At 59.0% G+C, this 21,661-nt stretch overlaps 7 protein-coding genes across 7 annotated transcripts; 6 read left to right on the top strand and 1 right to left on the bottom strand.

The window, feature by feature from the left end:
- Positions 1 to 1,088: 1,088 nt before the first annotated feature.
- On the top strand, positions 1,089 to 9,334 carry PG998_011953 (polyketide synthase; the record flags this gene model as incomplete). Its single annotated transcript, XM_066878769.1, has 10 exons — positions 1,089 to 1,414; positions 1,562 to 1,891; positions 1,955 to 2,225; positions 2,279 to 2,400; positions 2,457 to 2,586; positions 2,646 to 2,709; positions 2,773 to 7,160; positions 7,199 to 8,365; positions 8,439 to 8,612; positions 8,699 to 9,334. 10 exons carry the CDS (start codon positions 1,089 to 1,091, stop codon positions 9,332 to 9,334), a joined length of 7,608 nt encoding a protein of 2,535 aa, XP_066725153.1.
- Positions 9,335 to 9,449: 115 nt separating this feature from the next.
- On the bottom strand, positions 9,450 to 11,877 carry PG998_011954 (C6 transcription factor; the record flags this gene model as incomplete). Its single annotated transcript, XM_066878770.1, has 5 exons — positions 9,450 to 10,062; positions 10,122 to 10,466; positions 10,524 to 10,837; positions 10,915 to 11,619; positions 11,710 to 11,877. The coding sequence occupies 5 exons, from the start codon at positions 11,875 to 11,877 to the stop codon at positions 9,450 to 9,452; spliced, it is 2,145 nt and encodes a 714-aa protein (XP_066725154.1).
- A 675-nt stretch (positions 11,878 to 12,552) lies between these two features.
- On the top strand, positions 12,553 to 13,311 carry PG998_011955 (Pyridoxal 4-dehydrogenase; the record flags this gene model as incomplete). The annotated part of the gene is made up of 1 exon (XM_066878771.1): positions 12,553 to 13,311. One exon carries the CDS (start codon positions 12,553 to 12,555, stop codon positions 13,309 to 13,311), a length of 759 nt encoding a protein of 252 aa, XP_066725155.1.
- Positions 13,312 to 13,575: 264 nt separating this feature from the next.
- On the top strand, positions 13,576 to 13,788 carry PG998_011956 (uncharacterized protein; the record flags this gene model as incomplete). Its single annotated transcript, XM_066878772.1, has 1 exon — positions 13,576 to 13,788. One exon carries the CDS (start codon positions 13,576 to 13,578, stop codon positions 13,786 to 13,788), a length of 213 nt encoding a protein of 70 aa, XP_066725156.1.
- Positions 13,789 to 14,154: 366 nt separating this feature from the next.
- Positions 14,155 to 14,391, top strand: PG998_011957 (uncharacterized protein; the record flags this gene model as incomplete). Its single annotated transcript, XM_066878773.1, has 1 exon — positions 14,155 to 14,391. The coding sequence occupies one exon, from the start codon at positions 14,155 to 14,157 to the stop codon at positions 14,389 to 14,391; it is 237 nt and encodes a 78-aa protein (XP_066725157.1).
- A 311-nt stretch (positions 14,392 to 14,702) lies between these two features.
- PG998_011958 (uncharacterized protein) lies at positions 14,703 to 16,996 on the top strand (the record flags this gene model as incomplete). Its single annotated transcript, XM_066878774.1, has 6 exons — positions 14,703 to 14,783; positions 14,853 to 15,198; positions 15,264 to 15,791; positions 15,842 to 15,962; positions 16,109 to 16,244; positions 16,298 to 16,996. The coding sequence occupies 6 exons, from the start codon at positions 14,703 to 14,705 to the stop codon at positions 16,994 to 16,996; spliced, it is 1,911 nt and encodes a 636-aa protein (XP_066725158.1).
- A 2,291-nt stretch (positions 16,997 to 19,287) lies between these two features.
- On the top strand, positions 19,288 to 21,507 carry PG998_011959 (uncharacterized protein; the record flags this gene model as incomplete). The annotated part of the gene is made up of 1 exon (XM_066878775.1): positions 19,288 to 21,507. One exon carries the CDS (start codon positions 19,288 to 19,290, stop codon positions 21,505 to 21,507), a length of 2,220 nt encoding a protein of 739 aa, XP_066725159.1.
- Positions 21,508 to 21,661: the final 154 nt, after the last annotated feature.

Consider the following 21,661-nt stretch of genomic DNA (forward strand, 5'->3'; position numbering starts at 1 on the left):
GCCGGAACCCCCTGTTAGTCGGTGGCGTTATCGGGAACGTCAAGCACATCCTATCTCCTTGACAACGCACCTCCCACAACAAGCATTGGAACAAGACATTCGAACCAAGTAGGCGGGAAGTCAGTCAAGCTTTGAGTCAAGTGGAGAGCCGACACCTGGGGGTCTTAGGATGTAACAAAAGTCTATTGCGAGACACGCTTCCTGATTTGGCGACTAGAGTTGTCATGTTTCAGAAAGGGAGATGAGCTACCGGCGACCAACGTCGATTCAAATTCTATTTATCGAGATACGGCACCCAATATCTCAGACTTTGCAGATTTCGTGCAACAACGGCTGGCATTCACTAGTTTGGCCAGGCCCTCCGAATCCAAGTAAATTCCACTGATTAAGACGCGGGCATGATTGCGGCATCGTGTCTTACAGGACTTTTCGCATTCAAGTTTTGTACACACTCTACCCTACGCGAATTTTACCCCTCCTCTACCACGTTTCCCATGTCTAATTTCCCTCAGAAATCACCACTTGGTCCTGCATGTCTCACCAAAAAGTAGAGATATCACTATCTATATCGATTTGGGACCCAGAACATGAACATGGAGATCGTAGGAATTTCACATCCGTCAATAAACACCCATGGCCTCTTCAAACGGCCTACAGCTAAAACCAGACTCAGACTCTTGGTCCTAATCCCACTTAAACTACAAATGGCATTGGATGGCGTGCATGGTAGCTTGGCGCCCTACTTGATGACATACGTGCTATTCCCACTAGTCGAATACTTTCTTCACGGCACATTCAGATGCCTAAATTAAGGGACGGCACCTCCTTCGCGAGGCGTCTCACGCACGGTATAATTGCTTTTGAGCATGCAAAATCCACGGCGAGGACGTGATTTGTGATATGATATGATATGATTTGCTGTGACCCATTCCCCATTTTCTTCCGTGGTTCTATATCCCGTCCCCCTGATCGTATATACAGTGACATTTTCGCCAAAGCCAACCCTGATCAGTCATCTTGTATCATATGTTATTTCCTCCTAAGCTTTCTGAAATTTCTTCTTTGCACTACGCGTATACCCATAAGCCATGACGATGGACTCCAGCACACCCTTAGCCGTCGTTGGTTATGCCTATCGAGCGCCAGGCGTCGGGCGCAAGGGATTGTGGGAATTCCTGGCCGAAGCCAAGTCTGCCTGGTCCGAGGTCCCTGCGGACCGGTTCAGCAAAGATGCATTTTACCATGCTGGAGAAAAACCGGGGTTTTACCCGTCTGAAGGAGGCCACTTCTTGCCGGATGATGTATATGCCTTTGATGCCTCCTTCTTCAATATCAAGGCCGAGGAGGCGCGGTCTCTGGACCCGCAGACCCGGCTCGTCCTTGAATGTGCTTTTGAGGCAGCCGAGAGCGCTGGGTAAGTGACTTTCAAGTCTCCTCTTAAAGTGGCCAGTTGGATATGTCGGCGACCTGGGCAAGTGGAAGCTGCAGCTGTCCCCAGCCGAGTTGATGTTCACGCTATTTCACCTTGATTGAAACTTTCGCTAATCCTTTGATTTCGTAGGTTGACATTACCTGAGATGGCTGGTGCCAACATCGGAGTTTTCGCCCAGGCCACGTTCTCGGACTACAGCATGCGGCTGGTGGAAGACCTCCAAACGACGAACAAATACGCCGGACTCGGCATCTCGCAGTCCCTGGTCGCCAACCGGCTTTCGTACTTCTTTGGGCTCACCGGGCCCAGCGTGGCCGTCGACGCGGCTTGCGCGGGCACCACCTACGCGCTCCACCAGGCGTGCCAAAGCCTTCGCGCGGGCGAGTGCGCGGCCGCCCTCGTAGCGGCGGGCAGCGTGATCAGCGGGCCAGAGATGTGGGTTGCGTTGGCATCTATAGGGTACGCGAATCAGCTAAGATACTCCTCCGTAAGAGACGCAAATTCAACTAACACGACGCGTAGTGCATTATCTCCAGAGGGTAAATCCTTTGCTTACGACTCCAGAGCCACAGGCTTTGGCCGAGGCGAAGGGGGTGGGTGTCTCGTTATCAAGCCACTAGCAGATGCTCTGGCCTGCGGCGACCCGGTGCGCGCCGTTATCCGTGGCACGACGTGTAATCACTCGGGGCGGACTAAGGGGATCACCATGCCGTCGCAGGTGGCCCAGGAGAGGCTACTTGTTCAACTGCATGCGTCTGCGGGTCTGGACCCCAGGGATACCGCGTTCGTTGAGGTGAGAAGCAATCGACGGCCTATTCCTGATCTTGTGTTGCTGATTGTCAACAGGGCCATGGTACAGGCACGCGTGCAGGAGACCCTATAGATGCCGGGGCTATTGCCGCAGTGGTAGCAAAAGAGGCGTCGTCAAGTAACCCAATATACATTGGGTCTGCTAAGTCAAACTTCGGGTCAGTTCTCATAACCTGCCAACTACGGTATGTGTACCTTTTCTAACAACTTGCAGACATCTCGAAGGGGCTAGCGGTATGGTGTCGGTGATCAAGTCCATTATGATGCTTGAGCAAGAATGCATGTTGCCCAATGCCAACTTCGAGGAATTCAACCCTGATATAGTGAACGACGGGCGGCTAGAGGTGAGTCCCCAACCCCCTGCTCTCTTGTACATTCCACTTACCAAAGACATGGTTATCAGGTACTGAAGAAGCCAATACCGTGGCCTCCCGGCGCGACACGTCGCGTCTGTGTGACCAACTTTGGTGAGCAAAATGACTCAACACCCCTTCATTTCATGGCAGAACATTGACAGCAATACCGTGTAGGCTTTGGTGGCAGTAATGCAGCTGTTCTCCTCGAACGGGCGCCCCAGGCCCAAACAAACGGCATTCACGCTCCAATGGTGAATGGAGTCAATGGTGATAGACACTTGGAGCCTACTCTAACCAACGGAGTTGCATCATCAAAAGCACCCAAAAACAAGCTTTTCATCATTTCTGCCAGATCTGCCACAAGTCTGGAGACCTATGCCTCTTCCCTTGCGGACCATCTTGAGCACCAAACCACTTCGGCAAAGGTCCTGCAAGACCTGAGCTACACCTTAGGCCAGCGCCGCACCCAATTCCCTCGTCACCGGCTAGCTCTAAGTGCAGACTCCCTAAGCTCCTTGCTAGAACAGCTCAGGACGGCGTCCCCCAGTACCAAAGCTTCGGAAACGCTTGACGGCGATATCGCCTTCATTTTCACTGGCCAAGGTGCCCAGTATTTCCAAATGGCTTCGGGGCTTGAGCAGTATGATGTCTTTTCCCAGGCTATCAAGCGAGCAGAGTCGTTCTTGGCCAATCTGGGTGCGCCGTGGTCTTTGGCAGAAGAGCTCTCCAAGCCTCAACATGAGTCTCGAGTAGACGACGCCGAGATCAGCCAGCCTGCCTGTACCGCCATTCAACTTGGACTCATCATGTTACTTCAGTCTTGGGGTATCTCGCCCGCTGCCGTGGTGGGACACTCAAGTGGCGAGATCGCTGCTGCGTTTGCGGCCAGGCTCATCTCGTTCGAGGCCGCCATCGCCATCTCGTACTTTCGAGGCGTGGCCGTCAACGACATCATCCTGGAAGGGCTGGAGCAGGGCGCCATGTTGGCCGTCGGAGCCAGCGCCGAGGAGGCCATGAAGCTGATCCAGGAGGAAGAAGAGTACTGTACCATCGCCGCCATCAACAGCCACAACAGCGTGACTCTCTCGGGCGACATCGATGCCATCGAGAACATCCAGGAGAAGTGCCAGGCCCAGGACATATTTGCCCGTCGCCTCAAGGTGAACATTGCTTACCACTCCCGCCACATGGAAGCGGCGGCCGCTTCTTACCTGTCATCCATTGAGCCATTTTGCCTGTCCAGTCGGGAGTCTCCTGAGCGGGAGTCATTCACCAAGCCGGCCTTCATCTCGTCTGTGACCGGAAAGCAAGAGTATGCCGCTGCCGTGACCGACGGGTCGTACTGGGTCAAGAACCTCGTCGGCACCGTCCAGTTCCTGAAAGCGCTGGAGAGACTGTATGCTACCGACCTGTCAGGCCAAGAGACGCGCGAAGCCGCCGAAGCGAGACGTCTGCTTGCTATCGAGATCGGACCACACTCGGCGCTGAAGAACCCGACCATGCAAACCATGAGTGTTCTGGCTGAGAAGAACGGCCAGGAAGGGCCAAAGGTGGCGTACCTCCCCTCCCTCATACGAGGAATGCCATCGCCGACTGCGCTGGTAACCCTTGCCGGGAAACTGTTCGTTTCGGGTATCGAGGTCAACCTTGGGGAGGTCAATCAGACCAGCCAGTTGAACGCCAAGATCCTGTACGACCTTCCACCGTACGAGTGGAACAAATCTACCCGCTACATCCACCAACCGCGAATCGCCACACAAAAGCTGTTCGGAGGCGAAGCGCACTCGTCTCTCCTCGGCTCCAAGAGTCCCTATGCCGAGGGCAACGAACACGTGTACCGGAACGTCTTCACCCTGGACGATCTCCCGTGGATCCGCGACCACAACGTCGCTGGCGACGTCCTCTTCCCGTTCACCGGCTTCTTCTGCCTGGCCGTGGAGGCGTTCAGAAGGGTCCATCAGAGCGCCAATGTGGTGCCCAACGTGCTCGTGCGCGAGTTCCACGTGACCCGCGGCCTCCGCATCCAGGAGGACGAGCAGGTCGACCTGACGACCAAGATTCGTCCGGCCGACATGGGCACCGAGGTGGCGTCGACCGCGGCGTGGGCGTTCGAGGTCATGTCGTGGTCGAGCGCCCAGGGCTGGACGGTGCATTGCCATGGCCTGGTGGAAAGGGATCACGGCGAGACCTTTGAAGAGAGCCCCGCTGTGAAGGCTGCGGCCCTTCTTTTGGAGGACCCGACGGCGCAGCCGATGGACCACGAGGCCGAATATGCCACCCAGAGGCAGAACGGCATCGTTTATGGCACGACCTTCTTCAACACAGTGGGCATGCGCCGTCTCCCAGGGGTCATCATCCACACGGTCCAGCTCCGTGACATCGCGGCGCCATCGAGTCAAGACTCGTCAGCGATCTCGGTCGACCCGCCGACCCTGGACTCCTTTCTCCAGACTATTGGGGCCGTCCAGGAAATCGAAGGTCCAAGGCCTGTCCATGTGCCCACCCACACCTACCGATGGCGCATCGCCAACAAGATCGCTGCCGATGCGGGACATCAGCTTACCATCGTGACCAGGAAGCTTTCGCATGACTTGAAGTCGGGCAACCTGAACCTGAGCTACGTGGTCTTCGATTTGTCCAGCGGAGCCCCGCAGCCCATCATGGAAATCGACAACATGGCGCTCAAGATGATTACTCAGCCCAGTGAGGAGTCTCTGCTGGAAGGACTCCCCAAGACCTACTTCCTTCGGCACATACCTCATGTCGACCTTGTTGACGGCTCCGTCCTTGCCAAAACCATCACGCCGCCCCCTGCCAGTGCGGATGAGTTGCAAGCCCGTCGCGATCTCAGCGAGATCTCCGTCATCTTCTTGAGGCGAATGGTAAACAGCGCCAAGTCCGACAACATCGACCCGTCCAATCTGCCATCCCATCTCTCCAAGTTCCTAGCCTGGGCGCAGCGCCTGGTCGCCGCGACCGTGCCGTCCCCGAGCTCGAGCCTAGTCGAGGATGAGCAGTCCCTGATCGCCCGGGTCGCCCGCGCCAACGCGGCCGGCGAGATGCTCTGCACGGTGGGCGCCAAGCTCCCCGAAATCATGCGCGGCGAGGTCGAGCCGCTCGAGATCATGCTCGAGGACGGCCTGCTGACGCGCTACTACGAGCACGACCCGGCCAGCAAGCGCTGCAACCCGGCGCTGGCCGCGTACTTCGGGCTGCTGTACGAGTGCAACCCGGACCTGCGCATCCTCGAGATCGGCGGCGGCACGGGCAGCGCGACGCTGCCCGTGCTCGAGGCCATGGAGGCGCGCTCTTCGTCGGCGTCGTCGGCGTCGTTCCAGTACACCTTCACCGACATCTCGGCCGGCTTCTTCGAGAACGCGCGCGCCAAGCTGGGCCGCTGGGCGGCGAACGTCACGTACAAGAAGCTCGACATCTCGCTCGACCCCGCCGCGCAGGGTTTCGCTGCCGAGGGCTACGACGTCGTCATCGCGTCCAACGTGCTGCACGCGACCCCGGACATGGTCCAGACCATCCGCAACACGGGCGCGCTCCTCCGGCCCGGCGGCCGGCTCGTGCTGCTGGAGCTGACCAAGACGTCGCTGCCCGTGGGCTTCCCCTTCGCGTCGCTGCCTGGCTGGTGGCTGTCCGAGGACGCGTACCGGTCCGCCGATGGGCCGCTGCTGAGCAAGGATTCCTGGCGGGCTCTGTTGGAAACCAACGAGTTCTCGGGCATCGACGGATTCGTCGACGACTACCCCGGCGAGCCGGAGCAGTTTATGACGACAATGTGGGCTACCAAACACTCTCCATCGACGGTTGCGGGTGACCGCTTCACAGTCTGTCCATTATCCGGTGCAGGAAACTACGATACTGCGTTCGCCGATCTGGTCGCGCAAGAACTGCAGGGCACGTCAGGGATCACATCTGCAACCGTGTCGCCACTGTCGGAACTCAGTGCTTTGGAACCCACGACAGGCTGCATCTTCGTGGACGACCCGCAACACAGCCGGTTCAGCGACCCAACCCCCGACATGTTCGCCGCCCTGCAGAAAGCGTTCACGGACTCGCCCGCGCACGTGCTCTGGGTGATTCCTGCCAACGCCCACCCGGACTCGGCTCTCATCAAGGGCCTGCTCCGCACTCTGCGCATGGAAGATGATGCGAAAGCGTTCGTGATTCTCGAAAACGCCACGTTTGACCAAGCAGGCCTGCAGGCGATCTCGCAGTTGGCCCGTCGCCTCGCGAGCCCCAGCATCCTCGACGAACAGGAGTACTCCATGGTGGACGGTGTGCTTCACATCCCGCGCTTCTGTCCGCACGAGCCGGCGGACCAGACGTTCGCTATGGAGGCTGGCGTGTCCGTCAAGGAGGATCAGAGCATCTGGAACGGCGGTGCCGAGAACGAGCAACAGGCGTTCGAGATGACAGTGGACGCGGTCGGGAGTCCCGACTCCATCTTCTTCCGCAACAACACCCAAGCCGTCTTCGGGAACGCCCTGTCCGGCGACGAGGTCATCATCCAGGTCAGCGCCATCGGCGTCAACTTCCGCGATCTCCTGCTGGTCCTCGGCTCGCTGCCCTGGCACCCCCGGGCTTCGAGGGCGCCGGCGTGGTGGTGCAAGCCGGGCCCGGCGCCACGGACCTGCAGGTCGGCGACCGGGTGCTGTACACGGTCCCGCGCGCCGGCATGACCAACTACGTGCGGACGCCGAGCTCGCAGGTCTGCAGGCTGCCCGCGGGCCTGGACATGGCCGACGCGGCGTCGATGCCCATCGCCTACAGCACCGCCATGCTGAGCATTGTCGACACGGCGCGCCTGCAGCCGGGCGAGACCATCCTGATCCACGCCGCCACGGGCGCCCTGGGCCAGGCCTGCATCATGCTGGCGCAGCACCTCGGCGCGCGCGTCTTCGCGACGGCCGGCACGCCCGAGAAGCGCGCGTTCCTGACGGCCGCGTTCGGCATCCCCGCGGAGCACGTCTTCTCGAGCCGCACGCCCGCGTTCCGCGCGGGCGTGTTACTGGCGACCGACGGCCGGGGCGTCGACGTCGTCGTCAACTCGCTGAGCGGCGCGCTGCTGCAGCAGTCCTGGGAGCTCGTGGCGCCGCACGGCCGCTTCGTCGAGCTCGGCAAGAAGGACCTGCTCCAGAACAGCCACCTCGCGATGCGGCCGTTCCTCCAGAACGCCAGCTTCCACGCCCTCGACCTGCGCACCGTCGAGAGCGTGCGGCCGGGCGCGGTGCGCGGCTGGCTCTCGGACATGGTGGCGCTCTACGAGAGCGGCGCTATCCGGCCGATCCAGCCCGTCACGCGAGTGCCCATCTCGCAGATGGCGGCGGGGCTTCGCCGGCTGCAGACGGGCCACAATATCGGCAAGGTGGTGTTGACGCTGGGGCCGGACGAGACGGTCTTGGCGGAGAGGTCCTCGCCTTTGGCTCTTCCCTTCCCCAGTGGCATTGCATCTAAGAGGACGACACTTCTAGCACCCACCGCCACGTACATAATCACGGGCGGCACGGGCGGTATCGGACGCTCGCTGGGAGAGTGGATGGTCAAGCAAGGAGCGAGGCACATCATCCTGCTCGGACGCAGCGGGTCCTCGAGTCCCCAGGTCGCAGAATTGTTGAAGAAGTACGAGGGCACCGATGTGTGCATGCGCGCACTCGCGTCTGATGTCGGTTCCCGCGACAGCCTGCTCGACGTTAAGGAGCAGATCAGAGACTTGCCGCCGGTGCGCGGTGTTGTACACGGAGCACTGTATCTGCGGGTGAGTACAGTTGACCTAGTCGCATATTGTCACAAAGAGCGGACAAAAACTGACAAGAAATCGTGTTTAACAGGATGCCATGTTCATGAACTCGTCGTTCGAGGACTACCAAAACATCACTCGTCCGAAGATGCAGGCAGCGTGGATGCTGGACGAGCTCTTCCCCGACCTCGACTTCTTCGTGTCGCTGTCGTCTCTCGACTCGATCATTGGTCACTTTGGACAATCCATCTACTCTGGAAGCTCGGTAAGCATCGTCCCCACGTTACTTCCACACCATCATCGTGCACATCGATGGAGCAGAACCATGCTAACTTCGGATAATGTCGACAGACCTTCCTCGACGCCTTCTCGGAACACCGCATCAAGCAGGGCAAGCCGGCCGTGTCCATCAGCCTGCCCGTCGTCGAAGGCGTCGGCTACGTCGCCGACCGCGGCATCAGCGAGCGCCTTAAGGGCACCCTGGGCCTGAGCCTGAGCGAGGCCCAGCTGTACACGCTGGTCCAGGGCGCCATCGTCGGCCCCGCGTCCGGCCTCAACGTCCGCGGCCGCAGCTTCTCCTTCGTCACCACGCCCACCGACACGGACAAGAAGCTGCCCTGGGAGCACTTCCACTTCCTCCGCGCCATCGCGCCGCCGTCGCTGCGGGACGCTTCGTCGCACGGCGGCAACGCTGCTAAGAAGGCGCACGCGGCGGGCGGGAGGGCGGACGCGAAGGGCGGCGCGGATACGTCGCCCGAGGCCGTCATGGAGGCGCTGCGGACCAAGGTGTCCAACGTGACGATGCTGGATCGGGACGAGATCACCCCCGAGAGGAGCCTGGTTCACTACGGACTGGACAGCCTGGTTTCGGTCGAGTTGCGGAACTGGATTCGCAGAGAGTACGGGGCGGACCTGGCGCTCAAGGATATCGTGGCAGCGCGGCACTTGAACGCGTTGTCGAAAGACATCCGGTCGCAGATTAAGTAGTTTGGCGTTTTCAGATAACATGGGAGGGACTCTCGCAAGTAATAATCAATAGTACACGATGCTTTCAACGGGACAATGGATTCATACCTCTAGACGCGCTCGAATATTTCTATTGTTACTCAGTCTGTCTAGTACTGGACGTCGACCCCTCAGAACCACCGGGTCCCAGCTTAGAGTCTTCTTCGCTGCCCTCGTCTATGTTCAGGTGAGCATAACTCTCCACGAGGTTCCCCAGGATGTGGTTGTCCAAATCCTCCTTCTTCTTCACCACGCTGACGGGCCAATGGCTTCGGACCGTCTGCACCATGGCCGACTTCCTGTACTCCTCGGCCTCGTCGAAATGCAGCGTCGTCTTGAGCAGGGCCGCCTCCTGCAGACGCATGCGGCCCCGGACCACTCGGAATAGCGCCTCGGCCAGGTAGTGGTTGGCGCGCTGGCTGTGCAGGCCCTTGGTGATGAGAAGGAGCGTCGACCGCAGCACCTCGAGCTGCGCCGGGGTGGGCTGGCCGCTGTTGATCTCGTCGATGCAGTGGAAGCCGGCGTTCACCAGCGGGACCACGATGAACAGGTCCATCGACTCGAAGCCGTGCCGGAGGTAGTAGAGCCGGATGAGGGTCTGCATGTAGCGGTTGGCCTCGGAGACTACGCTATGGGGTGATGGCTCCTGCTCCGTTTTCGCCTCGAGCAGGGGCTCGTAGATGGAGAGCAGTAAGTGATGGTAATACATGCTTTCGTTCAATCGTCAGCTCACTGGATTTCATTTCGGCATCCGGGAAGGATTGCTTACTGCAGTTGCAATTGTGCAGGGAGTACAATGGTCTCAGGCTGTAGAGGCCTCGACAAGCCGTCGTACCATTTGAGCAGTTTTGATCTCAGCTTGTTAGCCTCGCCAAGAGTGACGCTTCCCCCGGAGCCAGTTGAGTAGGCAGAATGGCAGAACTCATTCATGATGAGCCGCAATTCGCATTTCGCCTTGAAGCCATACCCAAAGTATGCCGGAGTCAGCACTTGACTCGAGGGGTATTTGAGCCAAATCTCTCCATACCACTGAGAATCCTGTGCTGGATCGGGAAGCTGGTCGTGGGGTGGTTGTTTGAGCAGCGGAGGGATCATGAAGGAGAAGGCCACAAGCCTGAATAGAGATGGTGTCAGTCAAACGCTAAACACGGCAACCGATGGCGATACCTACGCTTCCCAGCTGTACAGGGCCCACGCCGTGTATATATTAGCATGCCGCAGCTTCTCATTCGGAGAGGTGATGGGCCCATCGTAGAAACCAAGTTCGTTGGCCAGAGCGATGGCATGAATCCGATAGGACTGCCCGAGCTCGTCTAGGCCGCAGAGATTGTGAAAGACATTGAAGAACATGCCGGCCTGGATGGTGGTGAGGCGCGGTTCGGCGGCCTCGAGCTCCCAAAGGCGCTTGGCCTCGGCCAGGAAGCGATAAACCAGGGTATGGGGGTTCCAGTACTCTGCACGTTTCGCAAATCGCGGATAGCAGACCTACGAGTTTGATCAGAGCCGTTCCAGTTTCCCGAAATGATAAGACCGACTTAAGTCCATTCATGGGTGACACGTACGCATGAATAAGCTAGGATGATGTTGACAAGAAGCGACGAGCAGAAGTCTTGTCGCTTCGCCACCATGTCCTCGAGGAAGTAGTCCTTCTGGCATGCTGATGTGAATTGGTATTCACACCGGAACCAGATAGCTAGAAGATCTCGCATGAGCACATCATCGTCGCAGACGGCAGTCCAGAGCGACGGTCTCGCGTCGGAAAGTCGGGGGTCGACCATGTGTGCCGCGTGAAATGGCTTCAAATAAAGACTTTGAAGGTCGTCCGTTCCCAACTCTGGACTGGTACCCGCCACATCGTGGCCCGGTCCCGGCAATGGAGACCTGTATAAAGAAGCCGCCTTATAAAGCGTGGAGTTCAGGTATCTGTTGTCCGTCGTGATGTACTCTGCCGGCATTTCCGGCCAGTACGGAAACTCGTAGCGAAAACGGGTCTCGGGCGCGACAGCCAACTGAAGCAAGAGGTCGCCCGCCCTGACCTGGTTGACGATAGAGGAGACGCTAGCACCGGATCGGAGCCTCGCCAAGACATCGTGAGCTTCCTGGGCGGGCAAGTCCCTTAGAAGCTGGAGTATCTCCTCATTCGCATGCCCGCGGCCTTGGAGATCCTGGTTGGCCCGCTTGAGCGTCTCCGACGTGACGAGCTCCCTGTACCGGCAGTGAATGCTCCATTTGAGACAGCGTCGGCAGGTCGGTCTTTCGCCCGAGCACTAGTGGCGGGGTCGACGCGGGTCAACATCGTTCGTAGACGGGGTTCAGGTTCAGGTTCAGGTGAAGACATAACGGGGCGTGGAGCTTACTCGGCACTTTTGCTTGCGGCACTCCTCACAAGCCGCGACGACATTGGGTGCCCTCGCCTTGCGGGGAGGCTGCTGTGGCGGAGGCGACGGCGGCCGTTTACTCAGCGCGGGAGCAGGCAGAAGGCGGCGCACGTGTCGAAGCTGGCTGTCCGGCTGGTTCTTGGCCATGGGGACAGGCAATCTTGATCCGGATTCTCAGAAAACAAACACCCCCGGGCCGCAAGACTGGTGGTTGGTTAGGGAAGGGAATAGCAGTTCATAAACACAGGCGCGCAGTCACACCGACAGTGCCGTCAGTCGGGTGGTGTTCCTTGCAAGCAAGACCCTTGTGTCTCCTCAGGACCCTTCGAGGAAGTGTGCGATTCGGCAATTCGTGGAACTGGGGTCATCTGGCCAATCAGACGGACCGGAATCATCGGAGCAGCTGCGAACCGCTTTTCTGTGGTGGGAAGCAGATGACGAGGCTTGGCCAGATCCGTCGCCGTACATGTATTCTGCATCCAACCCCTGGCTTTCAGTCATGGGGGACACATGTACTCCGTCCCTATGTTACTCTCCCCTGGAGCCGAGTTGCGACAAATATCGAAATGGGGTAGATGTCCACGGGCTGGCTCTGTATCTGAACATTCCACAGGTGGCTGTATTATGCTTGTTTATGCGTGCGTGCGCTGAGGGGCCTTCGCTAGCACTGGAGGGGAATAGTATCTTCTAGCGGCCTTCTAGTGGGGGATCTGGTGGTGGGGGATCCCAAAATATCCAAACCCCCATCCTACGTATGTATATCTTTACGCAGATGCTTGGTAGTACAAGCAACATCACTCCCACGTCATCGTCATCAGCGTCATGAAGTTCGAAGACAAAGTCGTGTTGGTAACGGGCGCATCCCGGGGTCTAGGCGCCGCCATCGCCCGTGCCTTCGCCGCCGAGGGTGCCCGCGTCGTGGTCAACTACAAGCAGAACCGCGAGCTGGCCGAGGCTGTCGCCTCCGAGATCCGGGGGCATCGCGATCCAGGCGGACGTTACCGACCCTCAACAGGTGTCGGCCATGTTCCAGCAAATCGAGTTTCGATTTCAAGACCACGTAGAAATTGTGATCAACAATGCACTTCCCCCTTCGAGTTCAACGGCGACGCCGCCCGCCCTCGCCTCGCCCAGGTCACCTGGGCCGCCTTCGACCAGCAGCTCCAAGGCGCCGTTCGGGGTGCGCTGAACACGACGCAGGCCGCACTTCCTCGATTCAGCGAGATTGGTTCCGGCCGCATCATCAATATCGGCTCGAACCTCGTCGCAAATCCGGTAGTACCTTACCAAGACTACACGGCGGCCAAGGGCGCGCTGCTGGCCTTTACAAGGACTTGCGCTGCGGAGCTGGGCCCGCGGGGCATCACTTGCAACATGGTCAGCGGCGGATTGCTGCGTACGACGGATGCGAGCCGCAGCACGCCCGACGCCGTGTTCGACCAGGTCGCGGCGGCGGCACCGTTGCGCAAAGTCGCAACCCCGGAGGATGTCGCAGGCGCGGTGATGTTTTTTGCCAGCGACTGGGCCAGCGCCATCACGGGCCAGAACCTGAACGTGGATGGCGGTCTGGTCATGTCGTGATCCTGGCTGGTATCTCTGACGTTCTTTGCTCTCGCTACGGAGCGAACCCTGGTTCGTCTCGCAATCCCCAACAAAGACTGCTTTGATCATCTACTCCTTTATGTGTGATGTCGCGACAATGAAGCCACCCATACCCTGAAATCTCAAGCTGCAGGCTTCCCGGTCGCTATCCTGTCCTCGAGATAATTATAGAATGCAGCATTAGATCGCGAGACATCGTCAAATCCAACCCAGCAAATTTTGAATGACATCCACCAATACGGAATGGCCCGCTCCTGTGTTTGCCAATGCACCAAGACATCCAACAGCCCCCGCGGCTGCGTCAACGGCGTCGTCGGCCGAAACGACCCCAAGAAGCTGCTCTGCGATGTTTGCTACTACGAAGCCAACACGGTGAGCCAGATCCGACGGAAGCCCACCGATTGCACGTATCCAAACAAGCCTCCCAGCGCTTTGGATCGTATCATACGCCGATAGATACGTGAATGCAGAGGAATGACCGAGGGGATAACCAGGGATGGGTCTAGCTTGGTGCCACTCGTCTTGACCTGGCGAGAACATGGCATGGAGATGGAGGTAGAGGTGAGGGAGGCGGGTGTATGGAGATCAGACTACGTCTACCACGGATCGTATCATCTACTAGGCAGAGGGGTCCAAGTTGTAAGGAAATAATACATACCCTGGCCAATTGTTGCTCTGATTCCAGCATGAGGGATTCCGTGAAGCCCCTGGACGCCATCTTGATGCCTGGTGTTGCCTATGAACTTTATTCGCATCTCATTCTCTCTGTTCGCCATCCATCACCAATCGAGTTCCCAGAAACCCCAACGCCCCCCCTGGAAAATGGCAAAGAAGGCGGAAGAGACGACCCCAGGCAGCTTGGTTCCGGCCCGCCGCAGCCTCTCCCTGTTCATTCACGCCGCGGGCCTCGTCTCCTCCACGGCGACGTTCCTCTGGCTGCCGCACACGACGAACCCCCTGCACCGCGGCGCCGGCGGCCCGTTCCAGTTCCTGGCCGTCATCAGCCGGTTCTGCGCGGCGCAGTTGGAGGCCAAGCCCCTCGACGTGCCCGCGGGCTAGCTGCAGTTCATCGTTGATCACGGGTCGGCAGTGCTGTCCGACGAGTACCACACGCAGCTGTTGAAGACATCGGCAGAGACGATGAAGAGGTTTATCTAAGCCAATCCACTGTCGGCGTGTTTACGTGCTACGATGGAGGGGCTATGGTGTCAGCTTGGAGGCGGAATCTTAAAATCCGTTAGTGGGGGATGGTTTGTCAGCTCCTTAATGATCACGTAGGATTTAGTACACTTACTCGGATCCTGACTTTCCTTGTTGATCTCGATGCAGAAAATACGTGATTCAATTTACTACCGAGTGCAGTTTCCATAATGTCAAGCGACACGTCTTCCAGGCTCCGTTCGCGAAAGAAGAGGACCAATGTAGCTTGCGATTTCTGTCGCCAGCGAAAGGTACGGCCAAGCAACACACCCTCGCTTGCCCCGCGGCGCACCTGCACTGGACGACTAACACACCCACAGCTGGGCTGCGATAACGCCAAGCCCAAGTGCGAGAACTGCCATGCACACCAGAGGAGCTGCACGTACGCCGTGCGTATCCAGAAAGATAGGCCCTCTAACTCCCAGATCAACCATCTCAAGGAGGATAATGCGAAGCTACAGCAGACAATAAGCAAATTGAGGCACGAATTAGACTTGGCACGGACAGGGTTTCAAGACCAGAATGGTTTACATGCAACAGAGACTGCTCTGCTGGATGCCGTGGATAGCCCAGAGGCATGGACAAGCCTCGCAAGAAAAACAGACACGCGCCCAGAAGTTGATGAGACACAAAAGCTCCGGCTGCTTGCTGAGGCGGCGAGGCAGCGTAAGTTTGACCACCCTTCCCCCTCCCAACACCCGCCTAGATCGTGAGGGCTAAGCGCATCGCAGGCCAGCTGGAGCCCATCAATCTGCGATCGAAGAAACTCGATCTTGATGGCGTCGAGCCGCAAGATGGCGCCATGTTGCTGGCCCTCTTCTGGAACCGCCAACACGCGACCGGGTCGGCCGTGTACAGACCTACCTTCATGCGCGACATGGCGGCCGGCGGACCATACTTCTCGCCCCTGCTGCTGAACGCCATGTTCTTCGTCGCGGCGAAGCATGCGTCTGGGCTCCCGGGCTTGGACGAGCGTGCGGACATGCGGTTCCGACGAAGGGTCGAGCAGATGCTGTACGACCCGCGCAGCCCGCTCATCTGCAGCAGCAGCATCACCACGGCACAGGCCCTGCTGCTCATGTCGGATGCGCTGTTTAGCTGGTGCGATGAGCGAAGCCTTTCTTGGCATTACCTGGGCGCTGCCGTCAATATGATTGTTGATCTCGGCATCCACAGCGAGAAATCCCGACAACGTCTTGGGTCTGCCGAACCAGCCGAGAGCCTCGAAGTGAAGCGACGGCTGTTCTGGTCGGCTTTCGGTAAGTACTTGCCGAGACGAGTACTCAAGTCGTAGCTGACAGCCAATCAGTTCTGGACAAGATTCAATCCATCTACCAAGGAAGGCCAACCCGTTTACGATATACCGACAATGATGTGCCCATCGTGTTCATGGACGAGTTCGAAGAGCTCGAGCCGTTCAATACGCTGGGGTATGCACGCGAAACTCGCACCTTGGAGTATCCCACCCATAGCGTGTCGGCGTTCGAGAACCTGTGCAGGCTCAGCATCATCGCGGACCGCATCCTCTGCAGCCTGTACTCGGAGAGGAGCGCGGACACGGAGGCGTGGCATCTAGCCCGGATCTGCCAGCATCTGCAGACCGAGCTTTCGCAGTGGAGAGGGTCCCTGCCATCGCATCTGTCGGTGAGCTTCGACGCGACAGGTCGGCCGAGTGGCGGCTGCGCACCGCTACCCCATACACTGTCTCTGATGTTAGTCGTCCCTCGCTCGTCCCAACGCCGCCGAACACGGGCGACCATCATAGCTGACAGTCGGCCCATGCAGCGTCATGTACCACGCCCTGACCATTCTCCTGCACAGACCGTTCGTTTCCGGGGGCCATCTGGGCCGCGATGCAGCGGACACGCTGGCGCGCGATGCGCTTGCGCACTGCGACGGGGCGGCCACGCAGATCGACGCCGTCCTGCGGTGTTACAAGACGGCCTACTGCATCCAGTCACCGCCCTACCTGGTCTCGTACGCGACGTACGTCAGCGCCACGATGCACGCCCGCATCGCGGCAACGGCCACGCAGCAGCAGCAGCCGGCGGGCCCGGACTGCTCGGTGGCTCACCGACGATTGCGCAACTGCCTGGAGATCCTGACGGGGCACCAGGAGCGCTGCCACGCGCCCCGCCGCACGCTGGCGATCCTCCTCAAGCTCATGGCGCGATTGGAGGTCGACGTCGGCCGCGGCTTCTTGGCCGACGTCTCGCGGACGCAGCCGTGCGACATCTCGAGGACGGACGGGGCAGACGAGGTGCTGCATCTTCAGGGGGGCGACAACTACGTACAGCAGCAGCAGCAGCAGCAGCAACAACGGCTTTCCCCTTCCGTTCGGAGCCATTCTCCTCGTATGATGCTGGACGACAGGCATGCTACCATTGCTGCTGCTGTCGGAGACACCGGCAGCAGGACCGGCCTCAGCGCTGCCGAACCCCTCCAGTTCGAGGGGAGCCCATAAGTTCTGGCGCCATGATCATGATGGGACAGGAAGCGAGTACGGCTAGTAGTATGGGTTCGGATCTGCCTGCTTTCGAGTACGATCTTGGCGAATTGCTTCCAGGCATTTCCTTTGATCTGGATCCATTGTTTGGTTTCGATATTACCGAAATGGAACCCGGGCTAGGTAGTTAATAGTAGCAAGTACAGGCCACCGCCCACCACCCACGTGAGGCCTGTCTTCTGGCCCTGTCCTTCCGAGTCGGAGCGGTCAGGTCCGCTGGCTGCGACGCTGCCACGGCCACGGGCTGGGGGTGCGTTTTCCAATATTCCACCGCGCCCGGGCCTCTCTCACTAAACAATCGAGTATCCATTGCGATTGGCTCAATGATTTGCAGCACACGAGCACCACACAACACGCTGACACGGTGTTTTTTATTCTACGGGAAGGCAATGAATGGCAATGATGTAATTATTGACATAGGCATTTGACCAGACCGAAACACGGCGGGTTTTGGCCAGCCGATATTTTGATGATGCTACCTGTCGGCTGGCTGTTGCTGGTTGGCTAGTTGTTGGCTCGGCGTCGCCTTTGCTACGTTCCGCAGTAAGGTTGACGGTGAATCAGACACATTGCTGACACTTGCAGCACGCATACTGCATACTGCTTGACTGCTGACTGCTGCTGGTAGTGAAATTGGAGCTGGTCGGGCATGCCGACTGCTTGATGAGGGGGCTTTCAAGGGCTGAACTAGAAACTGGATCGAGATGCGGATTGGCGGATAAAGCAACCGGGGGCAGTACGGGGGGCCCTAAGCAATACAATTTTCCAGAAGGTGCTCTGTTCTGCCTGGGGCCCAGGAAGTAGGAATGTAGGAAGTAGCCAGCTTGGCAGGCTAGGGCATTGTAGGGGTCGACGTTGGTGTATGGGGTCTGTGACTAAGGGGCTTCTTCCTGTGCCTGCGGTGCCTGGTGCCTGGCGACTTGGAGAGGGGGGTTTACTTTGCGTGCCGGAAATCACAACGCCCGCTATGCAGAGCTAAACACGAGCATGCAGGAACTCATTTCGTGGGCCGACAGAAACAAGCCAATGACTCGACCTAGCCAGCTAGCCCTCTCCAATTTCCACCGTGTAGCAGGCCCCAACGTACGTACCGGAGTTATGTCATGTAACTAGTGTCCAAACCCCAAACCACGCGCCGAAAAGTCCAAACAAAACAAAGGCGGGAATCGGCATTCCTGGCCGTTACCACCGTTGCTTTGGGTTTGGGCCATGCGACAGGCGACAAGCGACCGGGCGTGACGAGGCTTGCCGTCGCCTGAAGAGGCCTGAGCCATGTAACTGCAATGCGCAGCCCAGGTCGGAGAGAGTCAGTCGCGGGCATGTCCAACGCAGTTCCAAAACAGCAATTGCAGAGAGTCAGCGTCTCAGTTGTTTGGACGACTGGATGGATTCAGCAATGATGGGCTGGTCTTCTGGCTGGTCACTCGCCGGTGGGGTTTGATGCCCACTTCCTCGGACGGGAGTGGGCTGAGGCGGAGACATAATGCCCAGGCATCCAGGAGCTTTGGCTTCAACTGGTGATTAGCTGCGTGTATTAGGGGGGGCTACTTGGTTGGAGGGGGGGCAGAGGCCGAGGGCAGACGAGGGGACTGCTTACCTGCGATGGCCGACACGGCGGTTTGGGTTGGTGGTGGTATCTTTAATATGAAACCCAGGGGCCGGTTTCATGCGGGCGCGACGAAAGGAATTGGGAAGTGAAAATGAAGACACACGACGACGACAGCCTCTGCCACTCTCATTACATACTGCTCCATCCCACAATCCAACTGGTCGACGATTAATTGCACCTCGCATTGCACGTGATCTCATCTCATCTCACGAAGATCCCTAATCCCATCTTATCCTTCCTGCTGGGTTACTGGTTGATTTGAATTGATTGAATTGGATTGATTGATTGATTGATTGGATTGCAGCACATTCCACCCACTCGGTCGTTTTTTTCTTCTCTTCTCTTCCCTCTGCTGCTGCTGTGTGTGTGTGTCAGTCAGTCAGTCAAGACATCAACAACCCAAGATATCGCCATTGTAATCCATTTTCCTTCATTTTCCGTTTCATTCATCCATTCAATTCAACACCTATCCGTCCAAACTCCATTGTTCGCTACTATGCGACTTGGCTTCGCCGTCATCCTTTTAATGTTCTGAGTAACAACGTAACGAACTAACGCCGACAACAACAACAACAACAAACCACCTCTACTGCTACTGCCGCTGCTTGCCCTCCACAACCCCTCCTCCATCTCTTCTCCAATGGCAGGTAAGCACGAATCAGGAACAGCGACGGCTACCGAACCATCATGGCGACCCTTTGCCCAGAAGCTGTCGGGCTTTATGCGGCACGGCTCGACAAAGAACCGCAAGGTGTCGCCGTCCCAGCCCGTCGTGAACGCCGGCGATGACAAGATCTCCGTCTTCAAGCTCGGGAGGAACAAAAGCAACAGCAAATCCCCCGCGGCCGAGACCACCCTGGAGTTCAAGCCCCTGGAAGTTGATATTTCTAAGCTCGAGAGCATGCGTCTCGCCGAGGGCTGGCTGGAGGTCGAAAAGCCCAAGAAACCCGACCCGGAACAGCTCAAGAAGAAGCCGCTCCCCAAACCCCCGCCATCCTCTGCCACCCCCATCGCCGACCTGTTTGCGTCCAAGTCCGAATACGATCTATCTGGCCTCTCGGGGCAGGACCGTAGCCGTCGCCATACGCACATGTTCCTGGGCGGCACTGGCGGCACCGACGACGCTCATTCGATTGCGCGTAAACCCGTCCCCACATCGCCCGCCGCCACAACAACAACAATAATAACATCAACAACAACAGCAACGACAGCAAAGCCACCAGCCACACACGCCGCCACATACAGCATTTTGGAGCGCGGCCGCCCCATCGAGCCCAAAGACATCCTCCCCGCCGATCCCGCCGACGACACCACCGCCGCCGACACCACCACACAATCTAGCATTCCCCAGAAGCGGCGCTCGCTGCAGTCCAGCCAGAGCAATGTGCCGCCGCCGTCGTCGTGGTCCAACGCCACGGGCGCGTCCAAGTTCGCCGCCGCCAAGAACAACGACAACCGCCACTCCATGTTCGCCATCGTGCCGACGCCGACCGGCAACACGCGCATAGACGTGGGCTCGCGGCTGCAGACGCCGCGCAGCGCGTCGGCCACCCCGCTGGACCGGATCCAGGCGTGGCAGAAGTCCATCACCTCGGCGCCCGTCACCCCCACCGCCACCGGCTCCATGGCGCCGCCGCCGGCCCCCAACGCCGCCCTCGGCACGCCGCAGCCCGCGGCTTCGGTGCGCAAGGTCTCGCCGCGCGGCCTGGCCGGCAACCGCCTCGCCTGGATCCGCGAGCTGGAGGAGAAGAAGTCGAGCGACCTGCGCAAGGACGTCGGCGTGCTCAAGAAGCAGGCCGGCAGCGTGTCGGACAAGCTGGCCATGTTCGAGAACAAGGGCGTCAGCGGCATCGGCGGCGGCGGCGTCGGCCGCCTGCCGCCGCTGAGCCGCTCCAACTCGACGACGAGCCGCATGTCGTCGGTGGGCCTCAAGTCCACCACGACCTCGTCGGCCTGGGACGCCGCCGCCGCCACGCCGCGCACCTCGATCGACACGACGCGCTCCAGCCACCGCAACTCGGGCGGCGTCATGAGCTACTACGACGAGTCCTTCCGCGAGAAGATGGAGGGTCTCGTGGCCGCCATCGCCGACAAGGACGACGAGGAGGCCAAGAAGGTCGAGGCGCCGCCCCGCAAGCGCCGCATCACGGCCTCGTTCCACTCGGTCGAGGGCGGCAAGAAGGCCGCCGCCGCCGCCGTGGCTGCCACGGCGGCGGAGCGGGATGCGAAGCCCGAGGAGCAGGAGCCCAAGAAGGAGGAGGAGCCCGTCGCCGAGGAAGCGCCTGTGGCGGCGCAGGAGGATGTTGCGGCTCCAGAAGCCGAGGCTACCAAGACGGAAGCGGCCGAAGTAGAGGTCCCGGCCGTCGAGGCTGCTGAGGTCGATGTACCCGTTGTCGAGGCTGAGAAGGTCGAGGAAACCCCCGAGTCTGCTCAAGTCGAAGAAGTTACCCCCGAGGTCTCATCCCAGACCGAGGAGGTCGCCGCCGAGGTCGAGGAGCCCAAGGTTTCGGAGCCTGAAGTTGTTGCCCCCGAGGTTGCCGAGGAGAAGGAGGTCGAGAAGGTTGCTGAGCAGCTCCCATCTCAGGAAGAGCCCGTCGTTTCCCAGCCGGAGCCCGAGGTTGCCACCGAGCAAGCCGAGCCCGTCGAGCAAGTTGCCGAGACTGTTGTCTCTGAGCCTGCTGTCTCAGCCCCCGAGCCCGTTGTGGCCGAGGAGGCTGTCGCCGAGGAGATGGTCCCCGTGGAGATGGTCCCCGTGTTCGAGGAGTCGCAGACCAAGGAACTCGTCAAGGATGAGGAGGCGCCCGTTCCTGTCCAAGTACAGGAAGAGACCCCCGAGGCTGGGGCCAAGATTGATATTTAAAGCGAAAGGACGTTTTCATATCTTCAGCGCATCTCCTTCCCCATCTCTCTACCTACCTATACACTTTTACGTTTGAATGACCACCACCACCACATATCACGCTTCCAGTAGCTGTATGTATATACCCAAAGATCTTTCCAATATACAGCCAAAT

The sequence above is a fragment of the Apiospora kogelbergensis genome (assembly GCF_038363985.1).
Source record: "Apiospora kogelbergensis strain CBS 113332 chromosome Unknown utg000008l_segment0_segment0, whole genome shotgun sequence".
Lineage (NCBI taxonomy): Eukaryota > Fungi > Ascomycota > Sordariomycetes > Amphisphaeriales > Apiosporaceae > Apiospora > Apiospora kogelbergensis.